An 18,898-nucleotide genomic window follows, 5' to 3' on the forward strand; every position below is an offset into this window, starting at 1 on the left:
TCCCCAAACTTCTGCGTTAACGCTGCAAAAGCGAGGAAACCGTGGCACCCAGGCGTTTGCAAGCCGCCGGGACGCGGGGCGGGGCGGGGCGGGGCGGGGCAGCGCGCGTCGAGCGCGCCGCCGCCTCGGTCCGCCCTTCGTTGGAGCGCGGCGCGCCCCAGTTGGTGCGGCGAAGGATTTTTTCTGCGCGCGCGGGCACTAGCCGGATCCAGAGCGCGCGCGGCGACGGACGCCTGGAGGGGTTCCGGGTGTGTTTCTTGGCACGCGCGGGCCGGCGTCGTCCCAGGGGGGCGGACTGGCGGGTTTTCACTGCTCCACGGTCCTGAGGCAGAGAGGCTGGCTTTATTCCTGGGCAGAAAGGGTGAGGGAGCCGGAAGTGAGGCGTCTGGGCTGTCAGCGACCCGCGAGGACTTGAAGTAGACGCGGCGGCGTCCGCAGTGGCTCCGGGCTCCCGCCCGGGTGCAGCTGCAGCGGGAGGGAAGGAACGACAGTCCGAGTGGCGCTCCTTCCTTTGTGTCTGGGTTGGAATACTCACCTCGGCGCCCCGGGACTGCGTGGGCCGCCTGCGGGGGTGACGCCTCCTCCGCAGGTCGGAGATTCCCGGGGGTCTTCAGGAGCCCCCCGGCTGCGGAGGCCCAGGTGAGACACCTGTGAGGCCCCGACCTGCCCCCGGGCTGTGGCCCGAGCCCCAAATTTCCTTTTGGAAGTCCCATTGCCTCCACTCACCCCTACCTTGATTTTCCGGTCTGTCCCTTCAGGGCTTCTCTTCCCAGTGAAGACCCAGGTGCGAAGGTTTGGGTAACTTTGCGCCTCGCTTTTCTCCCCGAACCCGGTTCTTCGGAGGTTCAGTAGTCGATTTTAGAGACTCAGAATTCTGGGTCAAGGAATTATTATTAATCATTCTGATACTGTACCAGGAAGTGAACTTATCTAAAGAGGAAATGTTTTCCTGGATGAAACTGTTCTTTATATTTCACAAGCCTGGAGAGTACTGACTTTACATGTTGATGTGGTTACGGAAGGTGGGACACTGAGAATTTGTTCGGAATATCTAAATGTGTGCGGAGTTAAAAAACGTATAAAACTTAACGTCTTTAGTTTTAATAGGGCTAGGTAAAGTTGGAAATTAGTTTCAGATGGTCAGAGTGTGTCTATTGCCTTAGCTATTGGACAAAAGCTAAAAAGTTCATTTTTGTTTTGTTAAATAGAGTTTTATTACTGAAAAATTAAGGGACGTTTTAATATGATTTTTAAAAAAGTAATTAGTTTATTATTATTTTTGGTTGCATTGGATCTTTGTTGCTGTGCGTGGGCGTCTCATTGCCGTGGCTTCTCTTGTGGAACACGGGCTGGGTAGTTGTGGCTCACAGGCTCTAGAGCGCAGGCTTAGTAGTTGCGTCGCACGGGCTTAGTTGCTCCGCGGCATGTGGAATTTCCCCTGGACCAGGGCTCGAACCCGTGTCCCCTGCACTGGCAGTGGGGTTCTTAACTACTGCACCACCAGGGAAGCCTGGGACGTTTTATGTTTAACTTGAGATCATAAAAACACTAACATTTAAAAACGTAGCCTTGATCCTAACCATAACTTTTTCTTTTATCAATCAGTTTCATGCCAGTACTGGGCATTTTGTGAACCTTGACAAGCATAGGCAAATTCTCTACTTACCTGTGTTTGAAAGTGACACATTTGGTGGTACTTTTTATAGTTATGATTGATTACTGATTAATGAAGCTTAATGATTATTGCTCCTCTTCTGTGTGCTCAAAATTACTTGTGCTTATCTCTTGGCGCTTAGTACATCACATTATAATTATCTGTATTTTACTCTCCTACCAGATTGTGCATTCCTTCAGGGGTATGATTTAATCTCTGTAGATTCAGGGCCTGACACACAGGAGGGGCTCAAATGTTTATTGAATGAGTATATAAATAAACACATTTAGACACTCACTGTATTACATTGGATAGATTCTGTTTAAAAACTTGAAAATGTTCTGATCTGGGTTTTATACCTATTGAAAAATTTGCATCATATTTGAAATAAAGTCGGTAGGAACTTAGAGTATTATACTGTGAAGAATATTATTCTTTGTGTCCTCCTAGTCTAAGAAATGACATCAGAGGATATTTTCTGTTGCTTTGTCATAGTTAGCAGCTCAGCTGAAAAATTAGTGGAGTAAGCACATGAGAAATGTGTTTACCAATGAAGACCTACCAGCTGACACTCATCTTGAGTGAGCACTAATACTCAATACCAAGAATGCTCTATTTAGTCTTAATGATGGTAAAGAAATCAAGTAGTTTATAAATATTAGGACTTTAGTATGACCATTGTTTATAAAATCTTAACTTAAAGGAAGTTTTAAAATTGTACAAATGATAATGTGTATTGAAAAAATATTAAGACAGTATAGAAAAGAAGAAAAAAGAACGGGGGAAAATTCCCCCCAAATCTTGCTACTTGGAAGTAACCCAAACATTTTGTTGAACAGACTTCTAAACATCTCTCTATGCATTTATATGAGACCAACACATATTTTGTGCTATACATGGTATCATATTTAAATTTTTTTCAATCAGTGACGTGTCATGAGCACCTTTCCATGTCAGTACATGGAGATATCTTATTTTAAATGGCTATATAATATTCCATCTTATGTACCGGGTCTTTTTTTTTTTTTTTTTTTTCGGTACGTGGGCCTCTCACTGTTGTGGCCTCTCGTTGTGGAGCACAGGCTCTGGACGCGCAGGCCCAGTGGCCATGGCTCACGGGCCCAGCTGCTTCGCGGCATGTGGGATCTTCCCAGACCGGGGCACGAACCCGTGTCCCCTGCATCAGCAGGTGGACTCTCAACCACTGCGCCACCAGGGAAGCCCCATACTCTAATTTTTTTAATCCATACTCCGAATGATGGGCATTTAGTTTGTTCTAATATTTTTATCTTACCTAAACACTCTCTATTAACCCTTTTTGTGGATATTTTTGCATACATATATGAGTATCTCTCTGAGGTAAATTCCTAGAAGTGGGATTTCTGGGTTAAAGAGAATGCTTACTTTAAACACATCTTACCTTATAAGCCTTCCAGAAAAGTTGCATCCACTTTGTACTCTCCTCAGGTATCTTAAAAGAATAATCATTACCTCACACCTTTGAAAGCATTAGATTTTGTTTATTTAAAAAAAATCTTTGCATGTCTGGCTGATGAAAGTCCACTGGGGAAAGCCAGGACATAGATGAAGCCCAGGGGAGGACAGAGTGACCGGCGGTGCAGACAGCCTGCTCGTTTTCTTTTCGGTGTCCCCCTTCCGCCCTCCTTTCTGTGGGCGGACACGTAGGAGAGTTTAAATAAACTCTGTTCAAATAAATAGGAAAAAAAAAACTTTGCAAAAGAAGTCTTATTTTCTTTACATTTTTCATTACCAATGAGGTTATACATCTTTTCATGTCTTTATTGGCTTGACAAATATTTTGATGTTTGCCTGTAGCTCATGGTTGACAGAGAAGGAAAAATTTGAGGGAGGATGGATGCAAAAGCTCGAAATTGTTTGCTTCAACATAGAGAAGCCCTGGAAAGGGACATCAAAACATCCTACATCATGGATCACATGATTAGTGATGGAGTTTTAACAGTGTCGGAGGAGGAAAAAGTAAAAAATGAGGTAAAGCCCTCTGAGGCAGTCTATGCTTTCTTAAAAATTTTTAGAATTTATTTCAAAACTTGTACTGGTTTCCACTAATTTATGTTGCAAATATATTCTTTGTAGTATACTAAACTACTGTTTTTTTTTTTTTAGCCCACCCAACGGCAACGAGCAGCTATGCTAATTAAAACGATACTTGAAAAAGATAATTATTCCTATATATCATTCTACAATGCTCTGCTACATGAAGGGTATAAAGATCTTGCCGACCTTCTCCATCGTGGCATTCCTGTCATATCTTCTTCCAATGGCAAAGATTCAGTTGGAATAACTTCATATGGTTTGTATCCATGATACTTTCTATCATAAAGGCTCCGTTGCTGCAGTTTTGTCTTATTGTAGATGAAATCTGCTAGAGAGACTGATCAGTTCACTGAATCATGCATGTGAAAAAATTATCGTTTTCCAATTCAAATATTTTTATTTGCATCCATGTTACCTCTCTCATTTCCTTGCCCAGTGAACTGTCTACTGCTGAGGCAATAATATACATACCATAATTTTTAGAGATAATATGGCAATTTATAGTCCTTTATTTAAGTTCTTCAGTTTTGTGTTTATCAAGTTCAAGCATAGGAAAGAAAAAGAATCTTTAGAAATCTGTGTTCTTGAAAGCAATTCCATATTCTTTCCTTTACACTCTCTTCTCAGTTTTTAGTATGAGAAAAAGATTGGAGAGTCAGGGAGGAATAGGGTGAGTAAGGGCAGATACAGATGGAGATTTTCATTGTCTTTAGTCATCTTGAGAGGTATATGTTTGCTTTTGTTCTGGGTGTTCTGAGAAATCAAAGTTGAAGTTAATATACTAGCCACATTTTCTTACTTCTCTTGGAAATTCTGAGGCTGAGACCTCAGCCTTGCTCTCTTTGGTTTTTTTTTTTTTTTTTTTTTTTTTTTGTGGTTCGCGGGCCTCTCACTGCTGTGGCCTCTCCCATTGTGGAGCACAGGCTCCTGATGCGCAGGCTCAGCGGCCATGGCTCACGGGCCCAGCAGCTCCACGGCATGTGGGATCTTCCTGGACCGGGGCACGAACCAGTGTCCCCTGCATCGGCAGGTGGACTCTCAACCACTGCACCACCAGGGAAGCCCTCTCTTTGGTTTTTATGGTATTACTTGAGTAACCATTTCAGAGTTCTCTTCATTCATGCTTGTTTTGTTTTGGATTTCAGTAAGGACAGTCCTGTGTGAAGGTGGAGTACCACAGAGGCCCGTTGTTTTTGTTACTAGGAGGAAGCTAGTGAATGCAATTCAGCAGAAGCTCTTCAAACTGAGTGGTGAACCGGGATGGGTCACCATATATGGAATGGCAGGTTGTGGGAAGTCTGTATTAGCTGCAGAAGCTGTTCGAGATCATTCTTTCTTAGAAGGTAAGTTTTGATTACCATTGCCGGCTAAGAAGATATTGTTTAGGCATTGCATTAGTTTCCTGTTGCTGCTGTAATAAATTACCAAAACTTTTGGGGGCTTAAAACAACACAAATTTATTATCTTGAAGTTCTGGAGGTCAGAAGACAAAAATAGCTCTTACTGAGCTAAAATCCAGGTGTCAGCAGTGCTTAGGTCCTTTTGGAGGCTCTAGGGAGAATCCTTTTCCTTGCATTTCCCAGCTTCTAGAGGTGGCCTGCATTCCTTGACTCATGGTCCATTTCCCCATTTTCAAAGCTGACAGTGCATAGCATCTTCAAATCTTTCTCTCTTCTCTGGTCTTTGCTTCTGTCATCACATCTCCTCCCTGACTTTCTTGCCTCCCTCTTACGGGGGCCCTTGTGATTACATGGGCCCCACTGGTTAATCAAGGATTATCTCATCTCAAAATCCTTAATTTAATCGCATTTACAAAGTCCCTTTTGCTGTGTAAGGTGATATATTTACAAGTTCTGTGGAATATGTTGTGGAGATCATTGGCTGGTGCGGGGGAGCGGGGTGGGGGGGCATTTTTCTGCCTACCGCAGGTGACTGAATTTGAATTTTATTTTCTGTCCTGCCTGTCACAATCAGGCTTGACTAGCCAGGCCAATAAATTCATGTGTTACCAGATGGCACTTATTATCAATGGAATGAAGCTAGTTCCCTCCTATCTTAATAATTGGGGGAATTGTAGGGTTGACAAAGTATCTTGAAAGGTTGTCCAGCTTGTATCCCTGACTTTCAACAGTACTAGACTTACAGCTTCCTGTCAGTTGAGTGTCTGTTTTGGCACAGAGTGTTGTAGGGAAGGAGATTGTTGGAAAGTTGGTTCCAATAAGGACCATCCCAGTGGGAGATTCTCCCATGTATTTGGCATCTGTATTAAATAAACTATTAATTCCATTTCCGCAATTAATTCTATCAGTTACTTATCTTTAAAAATAAAAATCTTTAGTAACTTGTTTATCTTATGTGTAATCTCAAGAAAAAGAAAAATTGTGAGTTGACTGTAACAACCAATGGGTTTTTGCAGGCAGGCTTTATAGATTCATGTGACATCTGGCAACTGATTTCCCTTGCTTCAGATATTCATGTATTCAGTAAATACTTAAGAACCTATTATGGATCTTGGCACTGTTTTGGGGCAAAAGGGATTCAAAAAGAAGCCTGTGCATCTAAGGAATTTACTTACGGTCTGGTAAGGGAGGCAGACATACAAACAAATTACATCATGTGTGATAAATTGAACAGTAGAAACAAGTATAAGGTACAAAGTTAGAAAAAAGGAAGGAAGCTTGCTGTCTGGGGGAAGAAAATGAACAAGACAGCCTTCCTGAAATGACATTTTAGCTGGAGTTTGAAGGAAGAATAGAAAGAAGTTTGCAAGGCCGACTAGGCAAGGATGGGAGAGTAGAGAAGGTGGGAAGGGTATTGGGTAGTTACTGGAGTGGGGAAGGACATATGGTGCAGAAGAGGATTTAGGACATTTGGCAGGTGTACTGTTGACCCTAATGAGTCTGGTAGGTTCTCAGGGTATTCCCTATCAGGAATATTATATAGCTTCCTCAGTCTTTGGTTGCCTCCATCCATTTTCTGGGGAACTTAAAAAGATAGTGCTTAATAACTTTTTTTGTGTTTACGATATATAATCACCAATTAAGGTAGTTTATGACGGGCTTCCCTGGTGGCACAGTGGTTGAGAGTCCGCCTGCCGATGCAGGGGACACGGGTTTGTGACCGGTCTGGGAAGATCCCACAGGCCGCGTAGCGGCTGGGCCCGTGAGCCATGGCCGCTGAGCCTGTGCGTCTGGAGCCTGTGCTCCGCAGCGGGAGAGGCCACAACAGTGAGAGGCCCGCAAAAAAAAAGATAGTTTATGACAAGATGACAAAATGAATAGAGTAAATAGTCAGCACCTGAGAGATTTAGAAAGTTGGAGGCTAGGGCACATCTATTGTACACACCTGGTTTTAGTTAATACTTCACAGCCCTTGTTAACAGTATTGATCATACTCTTGTCAGAAGTAGGCCTAATTTCCTAAGCCCTGGTTTTTCTCCTTTGTCATTGTAGAGAAGTTTCATGAGACTCAGAGCCATGCACATTTCAGGGCTAAGGATTTATTTATTTATTCACTTTTTTTTTTCCCCTCTCCTGCAAAGTTGATCACCAAGGATATTTCAGGATAAAATTGGTTTAAATTTCTTTAGTGTGAAGAAATGGTCTTCCTTTCAATATAGTGATGAATTTCTTTTAAACTATGTATTTATAATATACCAATTTATAGGGTTAAAATGTGCTCTTTAAATCTATGTATTTATAATATATGTATTTATATATTATTTTAAACTATGTATTTATAATACTATGTATTTATAATATACCAATTTATAGGGTTAAAATGTGCTCTTTAAATCAGTTTTAATCGCTCTATATTATTGGGGTGAATTTTCAATTTTAGGGGTTAAAATTGACCAACAACTTATGGAATTAACTAGCCAGGAATCATATTGTATGAATTGTGGTCTCGGAATAGATTTTCACCACTTTGTTTTGAGAAAATGCCAGAGATACTAGCAATTGTCCAGTGCATAATGAGCTTAATTCATATCCCTTATAAGCTTTTGTGAGATCTCAAGTACGGAAGATTGAGTAAATCATATTTAGTTTATAGCCCATTATCCTATTAGGTCTATCTAAGGCTTAGCTTCTTGCTGTGTTTATTTCCTTTTAAAAATTTCCCATTCTCATTTCCCTCCTCTAAAGGAAAACACACTCCTCCTATGTGTTTCCTTTACACAACTACAACACTGCTTCATTTCTGACACCAGATGTGTGAGTTTTCCACACATCCAGCAATTCTTCAACATGAGCTGGGTGTCCTGTGATTTAACTCACTTCTGAGACTATCTACCTGGAGATAGCATCAGATCCCATAGGTTAAGGGTTCAGTCCTACAAGACTGCCCCCTAACCCCTTCATATGCCAATTGCTAGTCCAGGTTGTTTGTTACCTGTGCTTCTGACAACTATACTTATTAGATTACTGGTTTATTATACAAGGATAAAACTCTGGAACAGCCAGATGGAAGAGATGCATGGGGCACGTATGTGGGAAGGGGTGTAGAGCTTCCGTGTCCAATTTGGGTGTATCACTCTTCCTACATCACCTTGTGTTCAGCACCCCAGATGCTCTGTGAATCTTGCCCTTTTGGTTTTTTTATGGAGTCTTCATTCATTATGTAGGTATGATTGATTAAATCATTGGCTGATTGTGATTGAACTCAATCTCCAGCCACTTACTCCCCTCTCCTCTGGAGGTCTGGAGGGTGGGGCTGAAAGTTCCAACTCTAATCAAGGGGTTGGTTCCGCTGGTAACCAGCCCCTATCCTTAGGTTATCTAGGGGCTTTTCAGAAATCACTTTATTAACAGAAACTCAGGTGTGGTTAAAAAGGGCTTGTTATATGAATAATGTAAGACACCATTTCACTTTTATACCCTGGAGCTATTTCAGGAACAAAACTAAATAGTATAACAAAAGATGCCCCTAAGGCTCTTCTTATATGGGAAATTACAAGGATCTTAGAGCTGTGTGCCAGGAAGAGTGATGAAAACCAAATATATATTTAATCACAGAATTACACCTCCCCATAGGCGATCTTTCTAATGTATTTATTGTATATTCTTTGTAAATGTATGTGTAACGTATGTTTTCTTGTAAAATGTTTGTTTATATGTAAATATTTTAAATTTGCATACATGTTAAAGTGTTAATTATTTTCTTCTGTTTCTTATCTCACTTGACACTATGTTTTTAAGATTTATCCTTGTTGTATGTACATATTATTTGTTACACCTGATTGCTATCCTCCATGGGGTACCTCCAATACATTTTATTGTTCATTCCCTAGTTAATAGATATATAGATTGTCTCCAACTCTTTGCTGCCCCAGCAAAGCTCGGTTGAACTTTTACAGTTATGAGAATTTCTTGAGTATATGTAGCTAGGACCAGAATCTCTAAGTTACAGGATATATAAATATCAAATTTGATTGCCCTCCAATCTGTGCATTCCCATCAATAGCATGTGAGGGCTCCTGTATCCTCACTTCTTTAGTGACACTAGGTATCATCCAGCTTTGTAATTTTTGCCAGGCCAGCAGGTGTAAAGTGATATCTTTTAATTTGCATTTCTCTGATAACTTGAGTTTGACCATTTCTTCATAAGCTTTTTAGGCTTTTGGGTTTCCTTGTTTATAAATTTTGTTGATAACATTTGTCGGTTTTTCCATTTTGTTGCTTTTTAGGAGTTTCTTATATATTCTAGATAGTAGGGCTTGTTGCTTTTAGACTTGGTAAATACTTTCTCCTTATATTATCTGTATTAATTTTGTCCTGGATGTCCTTGATAGAAATCTTTAATTTTGATGTAGTCAAATTAATTTTTTTGCCTTCTAATTTGTGTTTCCTGAATTTTCTTAAGTAGTCCTATTATAGTCTTACCATTCATATTTAGCTTTTTTAAAAAATAAATTTATTTTATTTTTGGCTGCGTTGGGTCTTGGTTCCTACACTCAGGCTTTCTCTAGTTGTGGCGAGCGGGGGCTACTCTTGGTTGCCGTGCACGGGCTTCTCACTGCAGTGGCTTCTGTTGTTGCAGAGCATGGGCTCTAGGCGTGTGGGCTTCAGTAGTTGTGGCTCGCAGGCTCTAGAGTGCAGGCTCAGCAGTTGTAGCGCACAGACTTAGTTGCTCCGCGGCATGTGGGATCTTCCCGGACCAGGGCTCAAACCTGTGTCCCCTGAATTGGCAGGCAGATTCTTAACCACTGCACCACCAGGGAAGCCCCATATTTAGCTTTTTAATCTATTTGGAGTCTGCTTTTGTATATCCACTAGTTCAAGAGTAGATACTTTCCTAAAGAAAAAAAATTTTTTTTTTTTTGGCCGTGCTGCATGGCATGCAGGATCTTAGTTCCCTGACCAGGGATTGAACCCGTGCCCCCTGCAGTGGAAGCGTGGAGTCTTAACTACTGGACTGCCTGGGAAGTCCCCCTAAAGATGAATTTTAATCTCTGGAGTTCATTTCCATTCTAAAATATAGGAATATTAGATTTTTGCTGTTTAATTGTAGTATAAAACCTTTTTTTTTCTTTTGTAAGTGGGTAACTGTATGGGTTACAAACTTCATTAAAACTGTGTTCCTACAGAAATTTTGTTATCTTAGAACGGTGTTTGGTGTAAATTAATACTATTAAGTGCTTGCTTCGGCAGCACATATACTAAAATTGGAATGATACAGAGAAGATTAGCATGGCCCCTAATCCTTGCACAAGGATGACACGCAAATTCGTGAAGCGTTCCATATTTTTTTTTCATGCCCGAGGCTTTTTGTTCTTATTTTGATTAACATTTTTGGAAGGATTCTTCAAGAATAAAATAAATCACATACCTACAGCAAAAAAAAAAAAAAAAAAAAATACTATTAAGTTCTTAACTACTTATGCCTATACATTTTTAGGAAACCCACTTTCCTTTTGAAAGTTCAACCCTTTATTTATTTATTTAGGGAAATTATAAAGAGTTGATGTATTTTTAAACCATTCAAACAATTTTATTTAAGTGCTGAGATTTTAAAGTATGAAAGTTTTCTTCAGAGGCTGTCTACCTATTTGCTTCCTTCTTTCCCAAGATTTCCTTGATGCTGTTAGATTATTAACTGCTACCTGCATAAACCTCATGTGAAAGTAGGAGGGGTTAATTTTCTCTGAATAAAGGCAATTTTCCTCTGATTAAGTTTCTCTGAATGAAATTATAGGTACAAGCCTCATTCAAGGCTAAATTGCTCCCTCTTGTGCCCATAGTCAAGATGTTTAGATTCTTTCTGAAATGCGAAATTAATGCTTCTGTATTTAACTGTCTTACTGTGATGGTAGGAGATTTGCAGATCAGTTGGTCTTTTGGGCTTTTTGTCTTTCTTTTTAAAGCTAATAATGTTTTATTTTTCTTGCGTATGTTAATAATGCCCTAATTTAGTTTTAAATTGAGGAGAGAAAGACCTTTTATACTGTAGATAATAGATACTTAAATTTATTTTTATTTATTTTTTGAATTTTTGAGTTTTGTTTTATTTATTTTTTTATACAGCAGGTTCTTATTAGTCATCAGTTTTTTTTTTTTTTTTTTTTTTTTTTTTGTCGGTACGCGGCCCTCTCACTGTTGTGGCCTCTGCAGTTGTGGAGCACAGGCTCTGGACGTGCAGGCTCAGCGGCCATGGCTCATGGGACCAGCCGCTCCGCAGCATGTGGGATCTTCCCGGACCGGGGCACGAACCCATGTCCCCTGCATCAGCAGGCGGACTCTCAACCACTGCACCACCAGATAAGCCCTAGTCATCAGTTTTATACACATCAGTGTATACATGTCAATCCCAATCTCCCAATTCAGCACACCACCATCCCCATCCCCCCACGGCTTTCCCCGCCTTGGTGTCCATACGTTTGTTGTCTACATCTGTGTCTGAACTTCTGCCCTGCAAACTGGTTCATCTGTACCATTTATCTAGGTTCCACATACATGCGTTAATATACGATATTTGTTTTTCTCTTTCTGACTTACTTCACTCTGTATGACAGTCTCTAGATCCATCTACGTCTCAACAAATGACTCAACTTTGTTCCTTTTAATGGCTGAGTAATATTCCATTGTATGTATGTACCACATCTTCTTTCTCCATTCGTCTGTCGATGGGCATTTAGGTTGCTTCCATGACCTGGCTATTGTAAATAGTGCTGCAGTGAACATTGGGGTGCATGTGTTTTTTTGAAATATGGTTTTCTCTGGGTATATGCCCAGTAGTGGGATTGCTGGATCATATGGTAATTCTATTTTTAGTTTTTTAAGGAACCTCCATACTGTTCTCCATAGTGGCTGTATCAATTTACATTCCCACCAGAAGTTTCCCTTTTCTCCACACCCTCTCCAGCATTTGTTGTTTGTAGATTTTCTGATGATGCCCTTTCTTTTTTTTTTTTTTTTTTTGCGGTACGCGGGCCTCTCACTGTTGTGGCCTCTCCCGTTGCGGAGCACAGGCTCCGGACACACAGGCTCAGCTGTCATGGCTCACGGGCCCAGCCGCTCCGCAGTATGTGGGATCTTCCCGGACCGGAGCACGAACCTGTGTCCCCTGCATTGGCAGGCGGACTCTCAACCACTGCGCCAACAGGGAAGCCCACACTTTTTTTTTTCTTTTTTTTTTTTTTGCGGTACATGGGCCTCTCACTGCTGTGGCCTCTCGCGTTGCAGAGCACAGGCTCTGGATGCACAGGCTCAGCAGCCATGGCTCACGGGCCCAGCCGCTCCGCGACAACGTGGGATCCTCCTGGACTGGGGCACGAACCCGTGTCCCCTGTATCAGCAGGCGGACCCTCAACAACTGCGCCACCAGGGAAGCCCTGATGATGTCCTTTCTAACTGGTGTGAGGTGATACCTCACTGTAGTTTTGATTTGCATTCTCTAATAATTAGTGATGTTGAGCAGCTTTTCATGTGCTTCTTGGCCATCTGTATGTCTTCTTTGGAGAAATGTCTATTTAGGTCTTCTGCCCATTTTTGGATCGGGTTGTTTGTTTCTTTAATATTGAGCTGCATGAGCTGTTTATTTTTGGAGATTAATCTTTTGTCCATTGATTCATTTGCAATTATTTTCTCCCATTCTGAGGGTCTTCTTTTCATCTTGTTTATGGTTTCCTTTGCTGTGCAAAAGCTTTTAAGTTTCATTAGGTCCCATTTGTTTATTTTTGTTTTTATTTCTGTTACTCTAGGAGGTGGATCAAAAAAGATCTTGCTGTGATTTATGTCAAAGAGTGTTCTTCCTGTGTTTTCCTCTAAGAGTTTTATAGTGTCTGGTCTTACATTTAGGTCTCAAATCCATTTTTAGTTTATTTTTGTGTATGGTGTTAAGGAGTGTTCTAATTTCATTCTTTTACATGTAGCTGTCCAGTTTTCCCAGCACCACTTATTGAAGAGGCTGTCTTTTCTCCTTTGTATATCCCTGCCTCCTTTGTCATAGATTAGTTGACCATAGGTGCATGGGTTTATCTCTGGCCTTTCTATCCTGTTCCATTGATCTATATTTCTTTTCTTGTGCCAGTACCATATTGTCTTGATTACTATAGCTTTGTAGTATAGCCTGAAGTCAGGGAGTCTGATTCCTCCAGCTCTGTTTTTTTCCCTCAAGACTGCTTTGGCTATTCAGGGTCTTTTGTGTCTCCATACAAATTTCAAGAATTTTTATTTTAGTTCTGTAAAAAATGCCATTGGTAATTTGATAGGGATTGCATTGATTCTGTAGATTGCTTAGGGTAGTATAGTCATTTTCACAATATTGATTCTTCCAATCCAAGAACATGGTATATCTCTCCATCTGTTGGTATCATCTTTAATTTCTTTCATCAGCGTCTTACAGTTTTCTGCATACAGGTCTTTTTTCTCCCTAGGTAGGTTTATTCCTAGGTATTTTATTCGTTTTGTTGCAATGGTAAATGGGAGTGTTTCCTTAATTTCTCTTTCATATTTTTCATCATTAGTGTATAGGAATGCAAGAGATTTCTGTGCATTAGCTTTGTATCCTGCAACTTTACCAAATTGATTGATTAGCACTAGTAGTTTTCTGGTGGCATTTTTAGGATTCTCTATGTATAGTATCATGTCATCTGCAAACAGTGACAGTTTACTTCTTCTTTTCCAATTTGTATTCCTTTTATTTCTTTTTCTTCTCTGATTGCCATGGCCAGGACTTCCAAAACTATGTTGCGTAATAGTGGTGAGAGTGGATATTCTTGTCTTGTTCCTGATCTTAGAGGAAATGCTTTCAGTTTTTCAAAATTGAGAATGATGTTTGCTGTGGGTTTGTTGTATATGGCCTTTATTATGTTGAGGTAGGTTCCCTCTATGCCCACTTTCTGGAGAGTTTTTATCATAAATGGGTGTTGAATTTTGTCAAAAGCTTTTTCTTCATCTATTGAGATGATCATATGGTTTTTCTTCTTCAGTTTGTTAATATGGTGTTTCACATTGATTGATTTGCGTATATTGAAGAATCCTTGCATCCCTGGGATAAATCCCACTTGATCATGGTGTATGATCCTTTTAATGTGTTGCTGGATTCTGTTTGCTAGTATTTTGTTGAGGATTTTTGCATCTATATTCATCAGTGATATTGGTCTGTAATTTTCTTTTTTTTGTAGTATTTTTGTCTGGTTTTAGTATCAGGGTGATGGTGGCCTCATAGAATGAGTTTGGGCGTGTTCCTTCCTCTGCAATTGTTTGGAAGAGTTTGAGAAGGATGGGTGTTAGCTCTTCTCTAAATGTTTGATAGAATTCACGTGTGAAGCCATCTGGTCCTGGACTTTTGTTTGTTGGAAGATTTTTAATCACAGTTTCAATTTCATTACTTGTGATTGGTCTGTTCATATTTTCAATTTCTTCCTGGTTCAGTCTTGGAAGGTTTTACCTTTCTAAGAATTTGTCCATTTCTTCCAGGTTGTCCATTTTATTGGCGTAGAGTTGCTTGTAGTAGTCTCTTTGGATGCTCTGTATTTCTGTGGTGTCTGTTGTTCTCCTTTTTCATTTCTAATTTTATTGATTTGAGTCCTCTCCTTCTTTTTCTTGATGAGTCTGGCTAATGGTTTATCAATTTTGTTTATCTTCTCAAAGAACCAGCTTTTATTTTTTTGATCTTTGCTATTGTTTTCTTTGTTTCTATTTCATGTATTTCTGCTCTGATCTTTATGATTTCCTTCCTTCTGCTAACTTTAGGTTTTGTTCTTCTTTCTCTAGTTCCTTTAGGTGTAAAGTTAGATTGTTTATTTGAGATTTTTCTTGTTTCTTGATGTAGGCTTGTATAGGTATAAACTTTCCTCTTAGAACTGCTTTTGCTGCATCCCATAGGTTTTGGATCATCGTGTTTTCACTGTCATTTGTCTCTAGGTATTTTTTGATTTCCTCTTTGATTTCTTCAGTGTTCTGTTGGTTATTTAGTAATGTATTGTTTAGCCTCCATGTGTTTGTTATGTTTTCTTCCCTGTAATTCATTTCTAATCTCATAGTGTTGTGGTCCGAAAAGATGCTTGATAAGATTTCAGTTCTTAAATTTACTGAGGCTTGATTTGTGACCCAAGATGTGATCTATCCTGGAGAATAGTCCTTGTGCACTTGAGAAGAAAGTGTAATCTACTGTTTTTGGGTGGAATGTCCTATAAATATCAATTAAATCTATCTGGTCTGTTGTGTCATTGAAAGCTTCTGTTTCCTTATTTATTTTCATTTTGGATGATCTGTCCATTGGTGTAAGTGGGGTGTTAAAGTCCCCCACTATTACTGTGTTACTGTCGATTTCCTTTTTTATAGCTGTTAGCAGTTGCCTTATGTATTGAGGTGCTCCTATGTTGTGTGCATATATATTTATAATTGTTATATCTTCTTCTTGGATTGATTCCTTGATCATTATGTAGTGTCCTTCTTTGTCTCTTGTAATATTCTTTATTTTAAAGTCTATTTTATGTGATATGAGTATTGCTACTCCACCTTTCTTTTGATTTCCATCTGCATGGAATATCTTTTTTCACCCCCTCACTTTCAGTCTGTAATGTCCCTAGGTCTGAAGTGGGTCTCTTGTAGATAGCATATATAGGGTGCTTGTTTTTTTTTTTTTTTGCGGTATGTGGGCCTCTCACTGTTGTGGCCTCTCCCGTTGCGGAGCATAGGCTCCGGACGTGCAGGCTCAGCGGCCATGGCTCACGGGCCCAGCTGCTCTGCGGCATGTGGGATCTTCCCGGACTGGGGCACGAACCCATGTCCCGTGCATCGGCAGGCGGACTCTCAACCTCTGCACCACCAGGGAAGCCCTGGTTCTTGTTTTTATATCCATTCAGCAAGCCTGTGTCTTTTGGTTGGAGCAGTTAATCCATTCACGTTTAAGGTAATTATTGCTATGTATGTTCCTATGACCATTTTCTTAATTGTTTTCAGTTTGTTTTTGTCGGTCCTTTTCTTCTCTTTTGTTTCCCACTTAGAGAAGCTCCTTTAGCATTTGTTGTAGAGTTGGTTTGGTGGTGCTGAATTCTCTTATCTTTTGTTTGTCTGTAAAGCTTTTGATTTCTCCATTGAATCTGAATGAGATCCTTGCTGGGTAGAGTAATCTTGGTTGTAGGTTCTTCCCTTTCATCACTTTAAGTATATCATGCCACTCCCTTCTGGCTTGTAGAGTTTCTGCTGAGAATTCAGCTGTTAACCTTATGGGAGTTCCCTTGTATGTTATTTGTCATTTTTCCCTTGCTGCTTTCAAGAATTTTTCTTTGTCTTTAATTTTTGCCAATTTAATTGCTGTGTGTCTTGGCGTGTTTCTCCATGGGTTTATCCTGTATGGGACTTGCTGCGCTTCCTGGACTTGGGTGGCTATTTCCTTTCCCATGTTAGGGAAGTTTTTGCCTATCATCTCTTCAAATATTTTCTTTTGTCCTTTCTGTCTCTCTTCTCCTTCTGGGACCCCTATAATGCAAATGTTGTTGTGTTTAATGTTGTCCCAGAGGTCTCTTAGGCTGTCTTCATTTCTTTTCATTCTTTTTTCTTATTCTGTTCTTCAGCAGTGAATTCCACCATTTTGTCTTCCAGGTCACTTATCCATTCTTCTGCCTCAGTTATTCTGCTATTGATTCCTTCTAGTGTATCTTTCATTTCATTTACTGTATTGTTCATCTCTGTTTGTTTGTTCTTTAATTCTTCTAGGTCTTTGTTAAACATTTCTTGCCTCTTCTCAATCTTTGCCTCTATTCTTTTTCTGAGGTCCTGGATCATCTTCACTATCATTATGCTGAATTCTTTTTCTGAAAGGTTGCTTATCTCCACTTCACTTAGTTGTTTTTCTGGGGTTTTATCTTGTTCCTTCATCTGGTACATAGCCCTCTGCCTTTTCATCTTGTCTATCTTTCTGTGAATGTGGTTTTTGTTCCACAGGCTGCAGGATTGTAGTTCTTCTTGCTTCTGCCATCTGCCCTCTGGTGGATGAGGCTATCTAAGAGGCTTGTGTAAATTTCCTGATGGGAGGAACCTGTGGTGGGTAGAGCTGGCTGTTGCTCTGGTGGGCGGAGCTCAGTAAAACTGTAATCCACTTGTCTGCTGATGGGTAGGGCTGGGTTCCCTCCCTGTTGGTTGTTTGGCCTGAGGCATCCCAACACTGGAGCCTACCTGGGCTTTTTGGTGGGGCTAATGGCAGACTCTGGGAGGTCTCAAGCCAAGGAGTACTTCACAGAACTTCTGCTACCAGTGTCCTTGTCCTCACGGTGAGCCACAGCCACCCCCCCACCTCTGCAGGAGACCCTCCAACACTAGCAGGTAGGTCTGGTTCAGTCTCCCCTGGGGTCACTCCTCCTTCCCCTGGGTCCTGATGTGCACACTACTTTGTGTGTGCCCTCCAAGCGTGGAGTGTCTGTTTCCCCCAGTCCTGTCAGAGACCTGCAATCAAATCCCGCTAGGCTTCAAAGTCTGATTCTCTGGGAATTCCTCCTCCCATTGCCGGACCCCCAGGTTGGGAAGCCTGACGTGGGGCTCAGAATCTTCACTCTAGTGGGTGGACTTCTGTGGGTGGACTTCTGTGGTATAAGTGTTCTCCAGTCTGTGAGTCACCCACCCACCAGTTATGGCATTTGGTTTTACTGTGATTGCGCCCCTCCTACCATCTCATTGTGGCTTCTCCTTTGTCTTTGCATGTGGGGTATCTTTTTTGGTGAGTTCCAGTGTCTTCCTGTCGATCATTGGCCAGCAGCTAGTTGTGATTCTGGTGTTCTCACAAGAGGGAGTGAGAGCACGTCCTTCTACTCTGCCATCTTGGTTCCTCGCTTGATACTTAAATTTAAATCTGAAAAATTCATTAGCTAGTTGTATCAGGATACTTTCTTTGCCTTGTCTTTAATCCTGGGATGATTTTAGAAAATCTTAAATAGAAAGTGCAAATTAAAAAATAACACTTCAGGAGCAACAGGTATTTTAAAACTGTGTTTTTAACATAACAGTTGTAGTATCTTCATTTAAAAAGAAGTAAAGTTCTTTCCATTTGCCCTTCTGTTCTTTCTCCTAAATTCGTCACCAGTGGTAGTCATGGTTAACAGTTTAGAGTGAGTTTTTCCAAACTTTTTCCTGTGCATTTACAATCATGTATACACAGAGAACATAGCTAAAAGTAACATAGTAAAAGTAAGTGAAGCCTCACGGATTTACTGTTTCATAAGTGTTGACTCAAGCTGAAGCAAGCCTAGAGAATGTCAGGAAGCTTTCAGGAATAGAGTAGGACTTGTTGTTTACCTTCTTCTAAGACATTGGCACTGGTCATCAAACCATGCTTCACAGCCTTGCCTTACCTCACTTACTGCAGAGTTCTATTTCTTCTGGTCATTTGTGTTTTCAAAAAATATTTATCTATTTATTTTGGCTGTGCCGGGTCTTTGTTGTGGCACGCAGGCTTCTTAGTTGTGGCATGCATGCGGACTCTAGTTCCCCAACCAGGGATCAAACCCAGGCCCTCTGCATTGGGAGCACGGGGTCTTACCCACTGGACCACAGGGAAGTTCTTGGTCATTTGTTATCTTTTAGATTCTCTTGTAGTTACTACTCAGTTCATTGCCAAATTCTGATCTAGGTCCCCTCCCCTCATTCCCAAGCCTTTGCTATACCTTCTAGACTCCTCTGTGATCAGGAAGCTCCTCTATATCATCAGCCCTTCTTAGAATATTTGCCT

General features: G+C 40.7%; 1 protein-coding gene across 4 annotated transcripts in view; it reads left to right on the forward strand.

Annotated features, from left to right (window-relative positions):
- The first annotated feature begins 81 nt into the window (after positions 1 to 81).
- The window catches only part of APAF1 (apoptotic peptidase activating factor 1), a 90,909-nt gene continuing 72,092 nt past the window's right edge, over positions 82 to 18,898 (forward strand). For 3 of the 4 annotated variants that reach the window (XM_082850767.1, XM_082850770.1, XM_082850769.1), the window contains exons 1-4: positions 82 to 639; positions 3,491 to 3,664; positions 3,800 to 3,986; positions 4,876 to 5,073. In XM_082850767.1, the coding sequence (XP_082706893.1) occupies positions 3,527 to 3,664; positions 3,800 to 3,986; positions 4,876 to 5,073 (523 nt within the window). In that variant the 5' untranslated portion in view covers positions 82 to 639; positions 3,491 to 3,526. The remainder of the gene's footprint in view (positions 640 to 3,490; positions 3,665 to 3,799; positions 3,987 to 4,875; positions 5,074 to 18,898) is intronic. The other variant, XM_082850768.1, reaches the window with a different exon arrangement.

The sequence above is a fragment of the Leucopleurus acutus genome (assembly GCF_964270905.1).
Source record: "Leucopleurus acutus genome assembly, chromosome: 11".
Lineage (NCBI taxonomy): Eukaryota > Metazoa > Chordata > Mammalia > Artiodactyla > Delphinidae > Leucopleurus > Leucopleurus acutus.